Source organism: Cervus elaphus, chromosome X (assembly GCF_910594005.1).
Source record: "Cervus elaphus chromosome X, mCerEla1.1, whole genome shotgun sequence".
Classification (NCBI taxonomy): domain Eukaryota; kingdom Metazoa; phylum Chordata; class Mammalia; order Artiodactyla; family Cervidae; genus Cervus; species Cervus elaphus.
The window spans coordinates 137,748,296-137,763,702 of NC_057848.1; the positions used below are offsets into that span (position 1 = coordinate 137,748,296).

At 39.3% G+C, this 15,407-nt stretch overlaps 1 protein-coding gene across 1 annotated transcript in view; it reads right to left on the reverse strand.

Moving 5' to 3' along the window:
• The window catches only part of LANCL3 (LanC like 3), a 112,889-nt gene that overhangs the window by 10,430 nt on the left and 87,052 nt on the right, over window positions 1-15,407 (reverse strand). The window contains exons 3-4 of the mRNA XM_043895069.1: window positions 14,831-15,028; window positions 6,842-7,049 (exon numbers count right to left, since the gene is read on the reverse strand). Coding sequence (XP_043751004.1) covers window positions 6,842-7,049; window positions 14,831-15,028 — 406 coding nt within the window. The remainder of the gene's footprint in view (window positions 1-6,841; window positions 7,050-14,830; window positions 15,029-15,407) is intronic.

Here is a 15,407-nt window from a genome sequence, read left to right on the forward strand (position 1 = left end):
TACTGATTCCCATCAACAACAAAAATAATTACTTGTTCAGAGGCTAGAGCTCATAGGTCGAAAATGCCTGACAGCTGATTCTGCCATAAATTTAGATTATTGCTACTACATAGGGGGTCCTATGAAGAGTAATTACTTCTTTGATCTTTTTCAGGCTCTTGGAATTATTGACAGTAGCTTAAAATAAATGAGCAGGAAACATATTGCAATTTTGTTTCGGCTAATTTTTCTCTCAACTGTTTTCCTGAATATGCAACAATTTTTAATAGAAGTCAAAATTTTAAACAGTAGAATAATGATGCATCTTAAGAGTTAATTCAAAATGTGTAATTACACACCGAAACTTCCTGGTATAGCTACCTTTTTAGTGTTCTGTATCATTTGGCAATCTGGATTCATTATCAGAAAAAAAAAGTCTCCATATACATAAAGTAAAATACACAGGATTTCCAAGGAAATTAATTATATTAAAGTACAGTTAGCAAAATTTTTTAAACCAAATTTGTGATACAATGATAAATGGATTCTTAATTAGCACATTAAATAACAAGATCCAGTAGTGGATCTAATAACCGCTGACATTTCTAACTAGTGGTTGGAGCAAAATACATTTCACAGTATCTGCAACAAGAGGAATAACATGAGAATATCTATGACTTCTACTGGTGACAGAGTCATGGCTATTGCAGACTCAGAATTGAAGGAATGCTACCTTTCAGTGTAAAATGTAATACTTTTCTCAAGTAAATTCACAAGCCCTAGATTACAAAGTCCTGGGGCTTCCCTGGTGGCTCAGATTGTAAAGAATCTGCCTGCAATGTGGGAGACCTGGGTTCGAACCCTGGGTTGGGAAGATCTCCTGGAGAAAGGAATGGCAACTCACTCTAGTACTCTTGCCTGGAGAATTCCATGGACAGAGGAGCCTGGCAAGCTACAGTACATGGGGTCACAAAGAGTCAGACATGACTGAGTGACTAACACACACACACAGACACACACACACACAAAGCCCTGGTATCGTAGAAAGAGGAAGGGCTTTGGGGTTGCAATACCTAACTCTGATAATTTCAAGTTAGATGACCTTTAGCAAATTTCTTAATCTGACTTTAAAATGATGAAGTTGCAGAATTGCGTAAGATTATCTGTAAAGATTAAAGATACCATATATTAGGGCTCTGGGCAAAGAGCAAGCATTCAATACATGGTAAATATGCATTTTTTCAAAAAACATAGTATAGCAGAATATTTGTGAGATAGATAACCATTCCACCATACTTTAAGAGAAATGCACAGTTAATTTTGCTTCCTCATCTGACCTTTCCCTGCCAGGGTTTGATTTATTTATTATACTACTGAAGTCATACTTTGTATAATATTTAATATCCTATATTTTAACCTAAAAATAACATGATAAATATTTTTGTGCTTTTCAAAATAACTTCTAAATGATATACAGCAATTTACAAAAGCATCAGCAATGTGTGAGAGTTGCAGTTTCACTGCACTCTGACCTATACTGCATGTTATCATATTAAAGTAAAAATTACTGTTTCCAAAATATACCCAATGGTGCAAAATTCAAACTAACCAATTCATTTTTCTAAGAAATTCTGTGAAAATAGAAGTCAGAATGGTAATTATGGAACTAAAAAGAATTACAGATACATAACATTACATATCAAAACTTATTATGACTAAAACGGAACTCAGAGGAAAAGTCATTGATCTGAGTTGTTGTTGTTATAAAGATGGAAGGTATTCTAATTAAGCACTTTTTAAAAACTGTAGAGAATAACAAAGTAAAGGGAATGAACACTGGAAAATAAAAAATAAAGGCAAAAAAAAAAATAAAGGCAGAACACAATTAATTAGGAAGCAAAAGAGAAAAACAAAAAGAATTAATAAAACCAAAAGCCAGTTTCTTTAAAGGATAAACCACATAGACAAAATGCTGGTGCGTCTGGGGAAAAACAGGGCTTCCCTCGTAGCTCAGTTGGTCAAGAATCTGCCTGCAATGAAGAAGACCACTGGTTGGGATTCCTGGGTTGGGAAGATCCCCTGGAGAAGGGAAGGGCAACCCACTCCAGTATTCTTGCCTGGAGAATCCCCATGGACAGTGGAGCCAGGCAGGCTACAGTCCATGGGTTCACAAGAGTCAGACAGGACTTAGAGACTAAACCACCACTGGGGAAAGTGAAAGGGCATATAATCACTGACATGGGAAATTTTAAATACCATGGAACTGTACTTTCAGATCTTTACATCAAAGATTAAAAAAAAATCCATATGAACTAGATGCTTTTATAGGAGTTTGTGTGTGTTAGTCACTCAGTCATATCCAACTCTTTCCAACTCCATGGACTATAGCCCGCCAGGCTCCTCTGTCCATGGAATTCTCCAGGCAAGAATACTGGAGTGGGTTGCCACTCCCTTCTCCAGGGTATCTTCCCAACCCAGGGATCGAACCCAGGTCTCCTGCATTGTAGGCAGACTCTTTACATTTGATCTATTACCAAAAATAATTCAAAAACAGGTATAAAACCTGAATAATTAAATAATCATAGAGGAAACTGAAAAGGTTGTCAAATATCTTTCTGGAACCATAAATTCTAACTCTGTATTAAGAGAGTAATAGGAAATTACCAAATAATGTTTATTCCAGGAAGGTACATATTGTTTGAATTTACTGTTTTAGGAACTGCCAAAGGAAGTTTCTCTAATTAGGGCCATGCCACATTTGAGTTATGATGAAGTAGAAATTTCAGTTCACTAAACAATTAAACGCAATATCCAAACAATATTCAGATATTACCTGCACATTTTCAGTTTTTACTTGTGAGAAATTTGTCTGAAGGACTCTGCCATCCCAGGCTTTATAACTAAAACTGTAATCTAGGACTGGCCTGACAGAAAAATAGAGGGGTTGTTCAGATCCTTTTTAATAGGCTTTCTAGAGCATGACAACCTCTGATGAAATTTATTCCAGTGGTGATGTCACATTAGCCTAAATAATCTCCCAAATGACTTTTTTCCTCTATGTGCTGTACTTAGTCACTCAGTCGTGTCCAACTCCTGGTGACCCCAGGGACTGCACCCTGCCGGCTCCTCTGGATTCTCCAGACCAGAATACCAAAGTGGGTAGCCTTTCCTTCCTCCAGGGGATCTTCCCAACCCAGGGATCAAACCCAGGTCTCCCGCATTGCAGGTGGATTCTTCACCATCTAAGCCACCAGGGAAGCCTATGTTTGGGAAATAAAGCCTATACTTGGAAAATAAAGGGTCAGGTTGCAAACCTAAACAGATTAGGGAGTCATGAGTCAAAATACATTAACAGAATTCCTAAACAATGCAGCTACAAATAGGAGACTCATATGCTAGTATTTTTCCTTCTGTGCATACATGCAAATATAAAGGGTAGTTTACAGTTTAAGAGTGAATATTAGATAAATTGCCTTGAAAAGGCCTCTCTGAGAAAATGATTTTTGAATGATGGTCCGAATGAAGTGAGAGAGCTGGAAGATATATGTAGGAAGTGAACATCACAGGTATGGAGAAACCCAAAATTTGAAGGGCCTTGAGGTAGATTGTACCTGGAATCTTAACAGAATCACTGTGGTGGAAGAAACCAGAAGGAAGACAAGTAGGGCATGATATCAGAGACATAATGGGAGGCAAGATTATGGAGGACCTTTTGTTTAGTGAAGAGACTTAGTCTTTTACTGAGTCATGTAGAAAGCCATCAGATTATTTTGAACAAGAGTGTCATAATCTGATATGATACACATTATAAGAAGCAAATTTAAAAGATCGTGGTGAAACACACTCATTCCTAATGAAATCAGCATGAAGGCAAAGATGTTTACTATCCTTAGTATTGAACGTTGCTATGGAGGTTCTGACCCATGCAATAGGAAATTAAAAAAAAAAAAAAGAGTATATGGTTGAGTAGTGAGTAACAAAATTATAATTATTTGCAGATAATATGAGTGCCTACTTAGAAAACCCAATGGAATCTAATGAAAATCTAATAGAAATATTAATGGAGTTCACTAAGGTGGCCAGATATATCATCTTGATATTTATCAAAATTAAGATGTTTGAAAGATACAATGTAGATTCATATGAGAGAAGGGCATCTTAGATAATATGTATGCTTTTAACTACAATAATATGTATACTTTTTAAAGCTTTCATAAATGCCAGTAAATGACCTGAAAATATAATTGAGGAAAAGATTCCATTCACAAATCTGGAAACATAAAATACATCGTAATAAAATTAACAAGAAACATACAAATCCTTTTTCATTAGACCAAAAGTTCACCAAATGACATTTTTACAAACTTAAATAAAGGGAAAACATGATGTTCTTAGATGGAAAAACTCAATATTCTAAAAATGTCACTAAGCAACATATAAATTCATTGAAATCCCAATCAAATGTCCATAGGCTTTTTTAACTTTTGAAAAACTGATTCTAAAATACAATTGGAAGAATAAAAGAGAGAGTACAGCTAAGAAAAACTAGAAATGAATGAATAATGAAATAAAGTCCTAAAACAAACCCATACATTTATATAAATTCAGCCTGTGATAAATTTGGAATTTCAAATTATTGGAGTCAACAGACATTATAGGGAAGTTTAGTTTTTTTTTAATTGAAAAACACACAAAAAAAGATTTAAAAAAAACCACGAAGATAGACACCCATCTGACACTATTTTAAAAAGTAAGCTCTAAGCTAATCAAAGATTTAAAAGTTAAAGTAACTTTTAAATTGGTGGGAGAAATGGGCAAAGGGGTATAAATTTATTTTAAAAATTAAAATAAAAAAATAAAATAAAAATTAAAATAAAATAATAAAAGTACTAAAAGCTCAGTCATGTCTAACTCTTTGCAACCCCATGGACTGTAGCCTGCCAGGCTTCTCTGTCCATGGAATTCTCCAGGCAAGAATACTGGAGTGGGTAGCCATTCCCTTCTCCAGGGGATCTTCCCAACCCAGGAATTACACCCAGATCTCCTATATTGCAGGCAGCTTTCTTTACCATCTGAGCCACCAGGGAAGCCCCAAAGTACTAACGTTTCATGTAAACTAATATTATTTTTTTAATCTTAGAGTGGGAAAGGTTTCTTTAAGTATAACACAAAACCCAGAAATTTAAAAAATTTGACAACTTTTTCAGGAGAGATACATAAAGATTTTGGTCTGACAAAAGACTATGAACTAAGCTGAAAGAAAAATGGCAAAGTAGAAAAATATTTATAGCATACACTGACAAAGAGTTATAGTACTCAAAATAAGCATCATAACAGAAAAAAAAAATGGGCAAAAGATAAAGACAGTTAAAAAATACCTCTGGATTTAATGACTTCAATTTTAAAATTTTTCTGACAAGTGTACCAAAAGCTATGTATTGGATATTTGGGACAATTTTGTTTGTTTTAGTAAAGACTGCACATACACTAAGTGTCCATTACTTAAAGATTGGTTAAATTAATCATGGTACAATTATAATAAATAACTATACAGTCATTAAAACAATGAGCTAGATCTACACAAACTGAAATAAAGGGTGTCCCTTAACAATTGTTTATTTAAAAGTATAAACTGCAAACAGTATGTATAGTACAGTTACACATACATATTGTAGGTTTTTATTAAAATATATATACATAGATATAAGAACATACATTTATGCATAGAGAAATGTCTGGAATGATATAACTCAAATTTTTAGTGATGATAACATTGAATACATACACTGCAGATACTCTGTCAGGCACTGTTCTAAATGATAAATGAGGACATTATGCTAAGTGAAATAAGCCAGGCACAAAAAGACAAATACTCCATGATAACACATGAGAAATCTACAACAGTTAAACTCATAGAAGCAGGGAATAGAATGAAGGTTGCCAAGGGTTGGGGTGGAGGAGGGGAAATGGGGAGTTTTTGCTCAATGGGTAGAAAGTTTCTGTTATTGAAGTTGAGTAAGTTTCAGAGATCTGTTGTATAATACTGTGCCTGTAGCTAACAATATGGTACATTAAAAAATATGCTAGGAGAATAGAGTTCATATTAAGTGTTCTTACCACAATAAAAAAAAAATCACAAATAGACATACCCCTTGGCCCAGTAATTCCACTTCTAGGGATTTACCTTACAGATATGGTGGCTAGGATGGTAAAGAATTTGCCTGCAATGTAGGAGACCCAGGTTTGATCCCTGGGTTGGGAAGATCCCCTGAAGAAGGGAATGGCAACTCACTCCAGGATTCTTCCACAGACAGAGGAGCCTGGAAGGCTGCAGTCCATGGGGCTGCAAAGAGTCAGACACGACTGAGCAACTGACTAACACACTTTCACACCCATAGGTGAACATCATGGGATATATATATATATACATATATATACACACACACACACACACACACACACACACACAATGCAAAACACTGGAAAGAATCCAAACTGCCCTCCATATGGCTCATTCATAAGATGTAATACTACACAACAACAAAGATGAAAAGTCCTTTATTTACTGATTGAGGGTGATCACTATGATAGCAAAGTGCTACCATCTGTATCAAAAAAGAGGGACAAAATTTTACATATACACTTATCTGCTCATATATATATACACACACACAGACATGTATAGCTCTGAGAAGGTAACTAAGATATTGGTAACTGTCTCCTGGGAAGTGAATTAAATTGCTAAAATGCACCACGCAAGTATTTGTGTTTACACTTTTAAAACTATGTGACTATTACTTGTTCTGAACATTAACTGGGTTAACATTTGGAAAAACAAAAAATCATGCAAAGAAAGGCTGACCTTTGGGCTCGGTAGATGTACTTAGAGTTTCCGGTGAGGCGGTAGAGCAGCAGGAAGACATAGGCACTGCCAGCCACCCCGTGGCAGATCCCTGGGCCCTTCTTTAGCAAGCCCTTCTGCCACGTGAGTTCCCCACACCGGATACATGTGTCCAGGTACTGTGGTTTCTTGGAAACCAGATAAGCTTTGGCAAACAGATAGGCAATTCCTGTAAAAACATCACAGATATTAGAGGTGATTTTCAAGGCTTAATACTATAGAGTAGAACTTCTCAAACTGGAAGAGGCCCACACATCATCAGGGTATTGGTAAAATATCCATTCTAATCAAGTAGGTCTAAGGTGGGGCCAGGGGTACTACATTTCTAACAATGACCCTTCCAGGGACCATATTTTGAGTAGCAAGGCTATAGAATCTTCTCCAAGGGAGTCTTATTGTACCTGTGAGATTTAAATTGTTTGAATTGTATGGTGATTATCAGTACCAAAAGAAACAGCAACAGGCACCTAGTCAGATAAAATCCATAATTTGCAAATGGGTTAATATTTAATGACAAATACCCTGGTAAGCATTATGCATATCTTGTTATTTTGGAAAAGCTAAATGTTTATACAGTTTGCCCATCCCCCCATGGACATTCAGAATTTGTCATGTTAAAAGTATTTAAAACTATACACCTTTTCTTAAGAGACCAACTGGGAGTCCTTCCAAAAACAACAATGATTCCAAGTGACTTGGCCAAGACTCTGGCTTTAGCTGTGAAGTGAGGCCCTGCCATCTTGACTGTTCCAAAGAAAGATCGTTCCTTCAACACAGCTCAACCAAGGCAATCTCCATTATACAGGCAGGAAGGGAAACAAGAGAAGTGATAGCTATTAATAGAAACCGTTTCCTCCACGTTCCAGGTGCTCATATTCGGAGAGATTAGTAGCCCAAGATAACTCTCTCCTGCCTCGCCTACCTTCTACAGAAAGTGGGACAGACTGGAATTTATTTGGACTAGCTCATCCATCAGGGTTATCTCTGCCTTTGTCTGTGACTGGCCTATTTTACAACTGTGTAGAGACAGAAATTACCTTGTAGAAAACTGACAATAATGTAAATAATCCCTGTCTCTAGAAACTTCACATTCTGTCCAATAGATGTTGCGTTGACTTCCCTCAGTCTTTGTGGAAGCAGCTAGTTTTTGCATCTATTAAGCAAACTCATGTCAGCCTTCTTCATGGCCTAGAGATACGTCTGCTCTTTGGAGATTCCTTTGAGTCAGTTATAACACTTTTCTGGTTCCCTTATTAATTTATGAGTTAAATAAAATTGTTGACATGCTTATTTTATATTTGTCTGAGAGTGATGATTTTATTCTCTTTTAAATATGTATCTCTGGGGACTTCCCCGGCAGACCAGTGATTAAGACTCCACGCTTCCAATGCAGGGGGCATGGGTTCGATCCTTGGTTGGGGAACCAACATCCCACATGCCTCACCATGTGGCAAAAAAGGAAAAAAAAAAAAGGTATTCTTTAACACTGTCTATGATGAACACCTAACAACAGGCTCTCCTCAGCCAGTGCTTTCCAGAGAATCACCGACAATGGTCACCTATAGTACTATCCTCCTTCAGTTCTAGGAAGAAAGTGTCATTTCCACAAAGAATGATTTTTAAAAGAATTTCACTTAATTATGCATTCATTCATTCACTGTATCCATTCATTTGAAAGTGTTCATTGATGATCTGCTATATTCACAGCCCTAGGCAGGGCCAGCTTCACGGGCGGGTGACCTGTACGGTCTCATAAAGGACCTTCAGAAGGGCCCCACCCTGTACTGAAGGCTCTGTTGTTGCCATCTTGAATTTCTTAATCCTTTTTCAAAAAGAGGTCTGCGTGTTTATTTTGTACTGGGTCCCCCAAATTATGTAGCCAGTTCCAGCCCTGGGTGATATAAATGAAAACTCAACACAATGCCTGTCCTTCAGGAAGGCATTATCTAGAAACAGAGAAAATAATATGTACTTGTGACAGATACATAACAAGACATGCAGTTTACGATGATGTTGGGACATAAAATGAATGGCGCTGAAAATCATACTAGAGGGATCAGAAAAGTCAAAGTTCCCTGAGGGAGACTGTCAAGGGAAGCTTTGCTAGAAGCCAGGCTTTCTCCAGAACTGTGTAGGATACATAGGAAACTGCAGGCCGGAGGGGAGGGGGAGAGCATTCCAGGCATCAAATCAGCAAGGGCAAAGATTCTAAGCCACAATAAACAAGTCACAGGAAGACCAGTGGGGCAGAGTGTTCTAAGCAACAGGACAATGGAAGGGTAGATTGCGTTCACATTTGGGATGATTTTACAAGTCCAACTGGGCACCTTGGACTGTATTTGTGGGCAGTAGGGAACCAGTGGGAGTATTTTGTTGTGAATATTTTGGTTTATCTTTTTAATGATGATTACTGTTATAGACAAAATGCCCCACTGTGCAGTCAACCAAGACCTGAAGAAGGGCAGTAGGGGAGCTATGAGCTGATGGTGTCGGCAGAAAGATGACAAAGAGGCTAATGAAAGAGACAGCTCACAGATTTGGTGGCTGCTTAGATATTAATTAAGTATCCATTATATACCAGGACAGTAGGAGGTGCTAAGATTTTTAAAAGCCCCTCCTTTCATAGTCTTTACAACCTAACAGGGGGCATTCATTAGGCCATGTGAGGGAAAAGCAAGGCATTGCGGAAGCACAGAGGAAGGCTCCTAACCCACATGTGGAGGGAGGAAAGACCCATGAAGAATATGACACCATCTAACCCGGGTACTGAAGGTGAACCAGAAGCCCCTGGCGCTCTGTCAGATCCCTTTTCTTTACCAGCAGGTGCCCCATCTCCCAGCTGCTGTGAGTTGGCTGCTGACAAAACTCACAGCTTTCCTCTTCTCGGGGGATAAGCCCTCAGCCAAATGGGAGGCTATGCAATGCACCCCCACCCTTAAGCAATTTTGGCCAATGACTAACAGACATATAGGTCAGCTCCCTCTGCTTCAAGGTGGACCAACTCTGCAGTGTAATTTGTGGTTCTTAGCTCTCCCCCTCCAGAATCCAGGTGAAGCTCCTGTCTAGGTGAGACAGAGAGCCCTTGGCCACCCAGCTCCTACTCTGTCCCCTGGCTACTCCTCCCCCTCTCCCTCTGTGGAGCTTTTCACTTCAGTAAAACCAAACCACCCCCATGGTTCCCTTCCTTCACCATGTTGGCTCCATGCCTCTGACTTTTCTTGGAATAAACTTCCCACCTTTCTTAGTCTGGCCAACTTATCTCAGGCATCACCTCCTCCAGGAAGCCTTCCTGGAACCTGGAGAAGGACTAGAGATGCCTCCTCTGAGCTCCCATCACTCCTACAAATCTGAGCACTTATACAGTTATCATATTAAAATTACTTGTTTTTAAATATAATAACTTATTTTTAAATTGAATTATAGTTGATTTATAATATTATATTCATTTCGGGTGTACAGGATAGAGATTCAGTATTTTTACAGACTAAACTCCATTAAAAGTTATTACAAGAAAACTGTAATTCCCTGTGCTATACAACATATGGGCTTTCCTGGTGGCTCAGATGGTAAAGAGTCTGCCTGCAACACAAGAGACCCGGTTGGATCCCTGAGTCGCAAAGATCCCCTGGAGAAGGGAATAGCAACGCACTCTGGTATTCTTGCCTACAGAATCCCATGGACAGAGGAGCCTGGCAGGCGACAGTCCATGGGGTCGCAAAGAGTAAGACACAACTTAGCAACTAAACAACATACAACATATTGTTGCTGCGATTTTATACATAGTAGTTTGTATCTCTTAATCCCCACCCCTATCTTGCCCCTCCTCCCTCCCACCTACCCTCTGGTACCCACTGAGCTCATGTTCAGTCACTCAGTCGTGTCTGACTCTTTGCGACCCCATGGACTGTAGCCTGCCAGGCACCTCCATCCATGGGATTTCCCAGGCAAGAATACTGGGGTGGGTTGCCATTTCCTCCTCCAGGGGATCTTCCCAACCCAGAGATCAAACCCATGTTTCCTCCATTGGCAGGCAGATTCTTTACCACTGAGCCACCAGGGAAGCCCTCTGGTACCCCATTGGTACCCACTACTTTGTTTTCTGTATCGGTAAATCTGTTAAAATTACCTGTTTTCATGTCTGCCTCCCCTCATATTGTGCCAGTTAACTAAGGGCAGGTACTCTGTCATGTTCATTTTTGCTCTCCAATCTGTGTCTTGGTATTTGACACATGTCAAGGCCTCCACAAATGCCTGCTGACCCTATAACGTCTCATTTCTCACCCCGGTGCAGGCGGATGCTGAAGTAGAGATGAGATATGCGGAAGGAAGATGGGCTGAGATGGTCCCATTGCTAAACCAGGCCACTAGCCCCAGGCAGCTTAATGGGTATTGATCCTGCAGTTCTGGCCAGAGAGAAAGGGCCTCTTCCTGCATCCCAGATCAAAAAATGGTACATGGAAGGGACCTTGAAAAACTCCTAAACCTATTGTCTTCTTACCTAACCTAGAGAAGTCCACAATCAGGTGGCTTAATCTAAAAGGAAAGGATGTTGGCTTTCTTTGCTTTTGCTGGGAACACTGTCATGTCATCATGGAAACAGTGATTATTGTCCACTGACACGAAACTCCCAGGCAGCAATGATATATGTCTTTGCCAAATATTAATACAACTGGGAAAAGGAATTATTACTTAAGAACTATGGTTTGGGAGACTGAATCTTTGAAAACATGTCATCTAATAGAGCCTCATAACAGTCAGACTTGGTACATATTATTTCAACATCCTGCAGAATCAGCACATAGGTCCATTCTGGGATCTGTAACTGCAGGCACTGTCCAGTGTATACTACAAAGCTTAGTGGCCAAAGACACCCACACTGTACAAATCCCTGCTGTTATCTATTCAAAGTCACACTTTGTAATTCACTATACTCCAATAAAAAAACAAACAACAAATAAAAAAGTCACCTATCCAGGAGCCCTCAAGAAATGATTAAAAAAAAAAATAGCTACACCTGTGTTTCACCCAGAGTAAAGGAAATGAACTGTCAGTGTGACCACAGTAATGATGTAACACAATGCCATCCAGACTTTATTTTAGCCACAGCATTTGTTTTAATGATTTTGTAAATAGTTTTCACCTTGTATTTCAGAATCACTAAGGCTAGGAAGGGGTCAGGTAAATCTGCCTGCATCTAGTGAGAAAAACTCGATATTTCACTAGGTATTTATAAATGTTGAGTGTCTGCAAATCATTGGGGCCATATCCCTCAGGAACGGCAAGGGACCACAGGATAAAAGGTTTCTGTAGTGATTATATATATAAAAAAAAGACAGTTTCCCTACTCCATCTCCACATACTCCTTTCACAGATGAAGAAACAAAAAAGCACAAAAGAAATAAAGTGGTTTTCTCAAGGTTACTTAACTAGTTAGCATTGGAGCTACAATTAGAATCCAGTTATTAACTTAAGAGTCCAGAAGTATATTCACACTGCATAAATGATAACTAAGGCTGTCACCTGTAGAGGTGGGTTGAAGGAAATTCAACAGGAAACAATTATAGCGGGAGATAAGATATCACTGATGAAATTCCACATTGTGGACTATTTCTGGCAGGTTTTTAATCACAGAATCAGCCTGCTGCCCCAAACCATCTGTACTGTTCATAAATCTACTCTCAAAAAAAAAATGTTTTCCTCACACAAGTGAGAATTATTTTTCTAGGTCATCTCCTGCTTTAGAATTTCTGGAGAGCTTACTGTTGCCAACTTCAGAGGAATCTTGATGATTTTTAACCTGCACTTATCAGATTCATAATCCCTCTTGCTGCTATTTTTAGCACATCTCTTAAAAGGAAGACCGATACTCTTGAGATGGAAGTGGTAGTTGGCAGACATAATGGGCTCCATTTGGTTGTTTATTCATTTGTGAACTGGCTTATTTTTGGCAGTCTGGTGAATACATGGGTTGAATGCTTTTGCTTTGCAACCTACATTTAATCTTACCAAGATACTGAACATGAATGATATATGAGAATAAAGTCCTCAGGGTAATGAATCCTATGCTTACTGTTATGGTCCATGATTTACAAAGACAGATGGGATGTGAAGTACATTACAGAAAGAATGGAGTAACTGTCCTTCAAGAACTCCACATCAATTAAGTGACCCAGCCACTTATTTTAGTAGACAATCTGGCCACTCTTTACAGGGCTATACATTGGATCCTTTTAAAATAGGCTGTATTTAATTTGGGACATTTCCAAAACTCAAGGATCCTGGGGTGCTTGAAGGATATCCAATGGCCATCACTGCTAATAATTAAAGGGAATAGGAAATGAGAGTGTTGAGGGTAACATGAAGAGATATCGTTTCCAGAATGGTAAATAACTGCTGTTTTTCTTCAAGAAAAAGTTCAAAGCCAGAAAAAAAATGGACTCAAATGATCACTGGTGGGAATTAACCTGGACATAATGTACAATGCCCTGGAGCTGGTACAAGTGCACACAGGAGCCTTTGAAGTCTTCCCTTAAGCAAAAGTGGCAGGCAGAGAAAATCTAGCCAATGGACTAACACTTCTATTATTTGTCATCTCAGACTGTACTGAAGTAAAAATGAAATTCCACTTGGATTAAAGAACATTACATAAGTAAGGAGGGGAAGGAAGTAATAAAAATCAGGTAACAAACTAAAGACAAATTAAATATATTTTAAAGCTGTACTCACTCATGGCATTGAAGCATAGCCTTGAAAATTAAATACACTCCTAATCAAAATGTGTGTTATTTCGGTATTTTAAGTCTCTCCCCTGGCCAATCGACCAAAATGAATTGTTTTCTCTGAATTTGATTTATTTTGAATTGCATCTTCTCTAAGGCCTAATTAGTGGCATAATGGGGTTAAAAAGAAAGAAAGAAAGTGAAAAGATGGGGTCTGATAAGTTTCCAGGCTCAATTCCAGAGAGTTCAGGACAAATGGCTTCTCATTTCTCTAGACTTTTCATTAGGTGATAATGGAAACTGTCATTTGAAGACAAATTACAGAACAGTCCATCTTAAACCTTAATGTGCATACAAATCGACTAGGGACCTTGTTGAAATGCGGACTGGGATTCACTGGGGCTGGGGTGGAGCCTGAGATTCTCGACATCCAACAAGCATCCAGGTGCCCCATGCCACTGGTCCAGAGACCACGTTTTGAACTGTGAGGTTCCAGACCTGCACTGTCCCATGAAGCCCCTGAGTGCCTGCAACATGGCTAGTCTGAATCAGGATGGGATGTAAGTCTCACATATACACAGGATTTCAAAGACAATATTTCAAAACTGTGAAATCCTACTCGATTTTTAAATTGGCTGCATGTTGAAATAACGTTTGGGGTGTACTGAAAGTGTTAGTCACTCAGTCATGTCCAACTCTTTGTGACCCCATGGACCATAGCCCGCCAGGCTTCTCTGGCCATGGAATTTCCCAGGCAAGAAATATAGGAATGGGTTGCCATTTCCTACTCCAGGGGATCTTCCTGACCCACGGATCGAACTCTGGTCTCTTGCAATGCAGGCAGATTCTTTACTGTCTGAGCTACCAGGGAAGCCCCTTGGGGAATATTGGGGTAGCTCTATTATGAAAATTAATTTCACCTGTTTCTGTGGTTTCACTAGGGCTACTAAACAGTTAATTTCATTTGTGGCTCATATTATATTTTATTGGAGAACACTAGTTTAATTTGTATGCAAATAGATACTGATCATTTATATTTTAAACACAGGATCATTTCTGGAAATCTTTAACCGATGGAGACTTTTCTGGCTTTGAAAAGTTTCCTCTTGACCTTTTCACCTCCCGTGGTAATGGTATAAGGTGAGAAATACCCTCACTTCTCAGAAAAGGCATGTGTCTTTGGCTAAGCCCGCTGAAAGGCAATGTTTTCAGATAAGAATGGGAATGAGACCTGGGGCGCCGTGGCACCAGTGCACCAGCTCATTCTCCCTCTCGATGGCCTCGCCGAGCTCAGGGGGCCAGTTGCAGTTCTGTTCCTGCTCCATAAGGAAGTCCACGCTCTGCCACACCAGTTCCTGGTCCGAGGGCTTGAGGTGCTCATGGTAAGAAAGAAGCATCTGGAGGATGGACGATAGGCCATGAGCTGCTCCTATACAGACAAGAGAAGCATCGTTAATTCAATTGGGAGGAGGACCAGTTGGAAGTCTGGGCCCAAGTATGACAAACAGATGAAGGGGATGGGGAAAGTCAGGCATTCTGGGCAAAAGGAACAGGCACAAAGGTTTGTTTGCTGGAGACTATGCTGGGCAGAACCAAGGAAGCGAAAGAAAAAGCTGGAGTTTGGAGAGGGAGGCAGGTGATCTACAATGGGCCCTGCAAGTCATGCTGGCAAGGGGCGATGGGGAGACTATGAAATCAAGGGGGGAGTAATCAACTTTCATTCACAAGCCTCATATCTCAAAAGTAGCCATTGTGATTTGGTATCCTGTTATTGTGTGTGTGTGTGCATGCGCACACGTGCGCACACT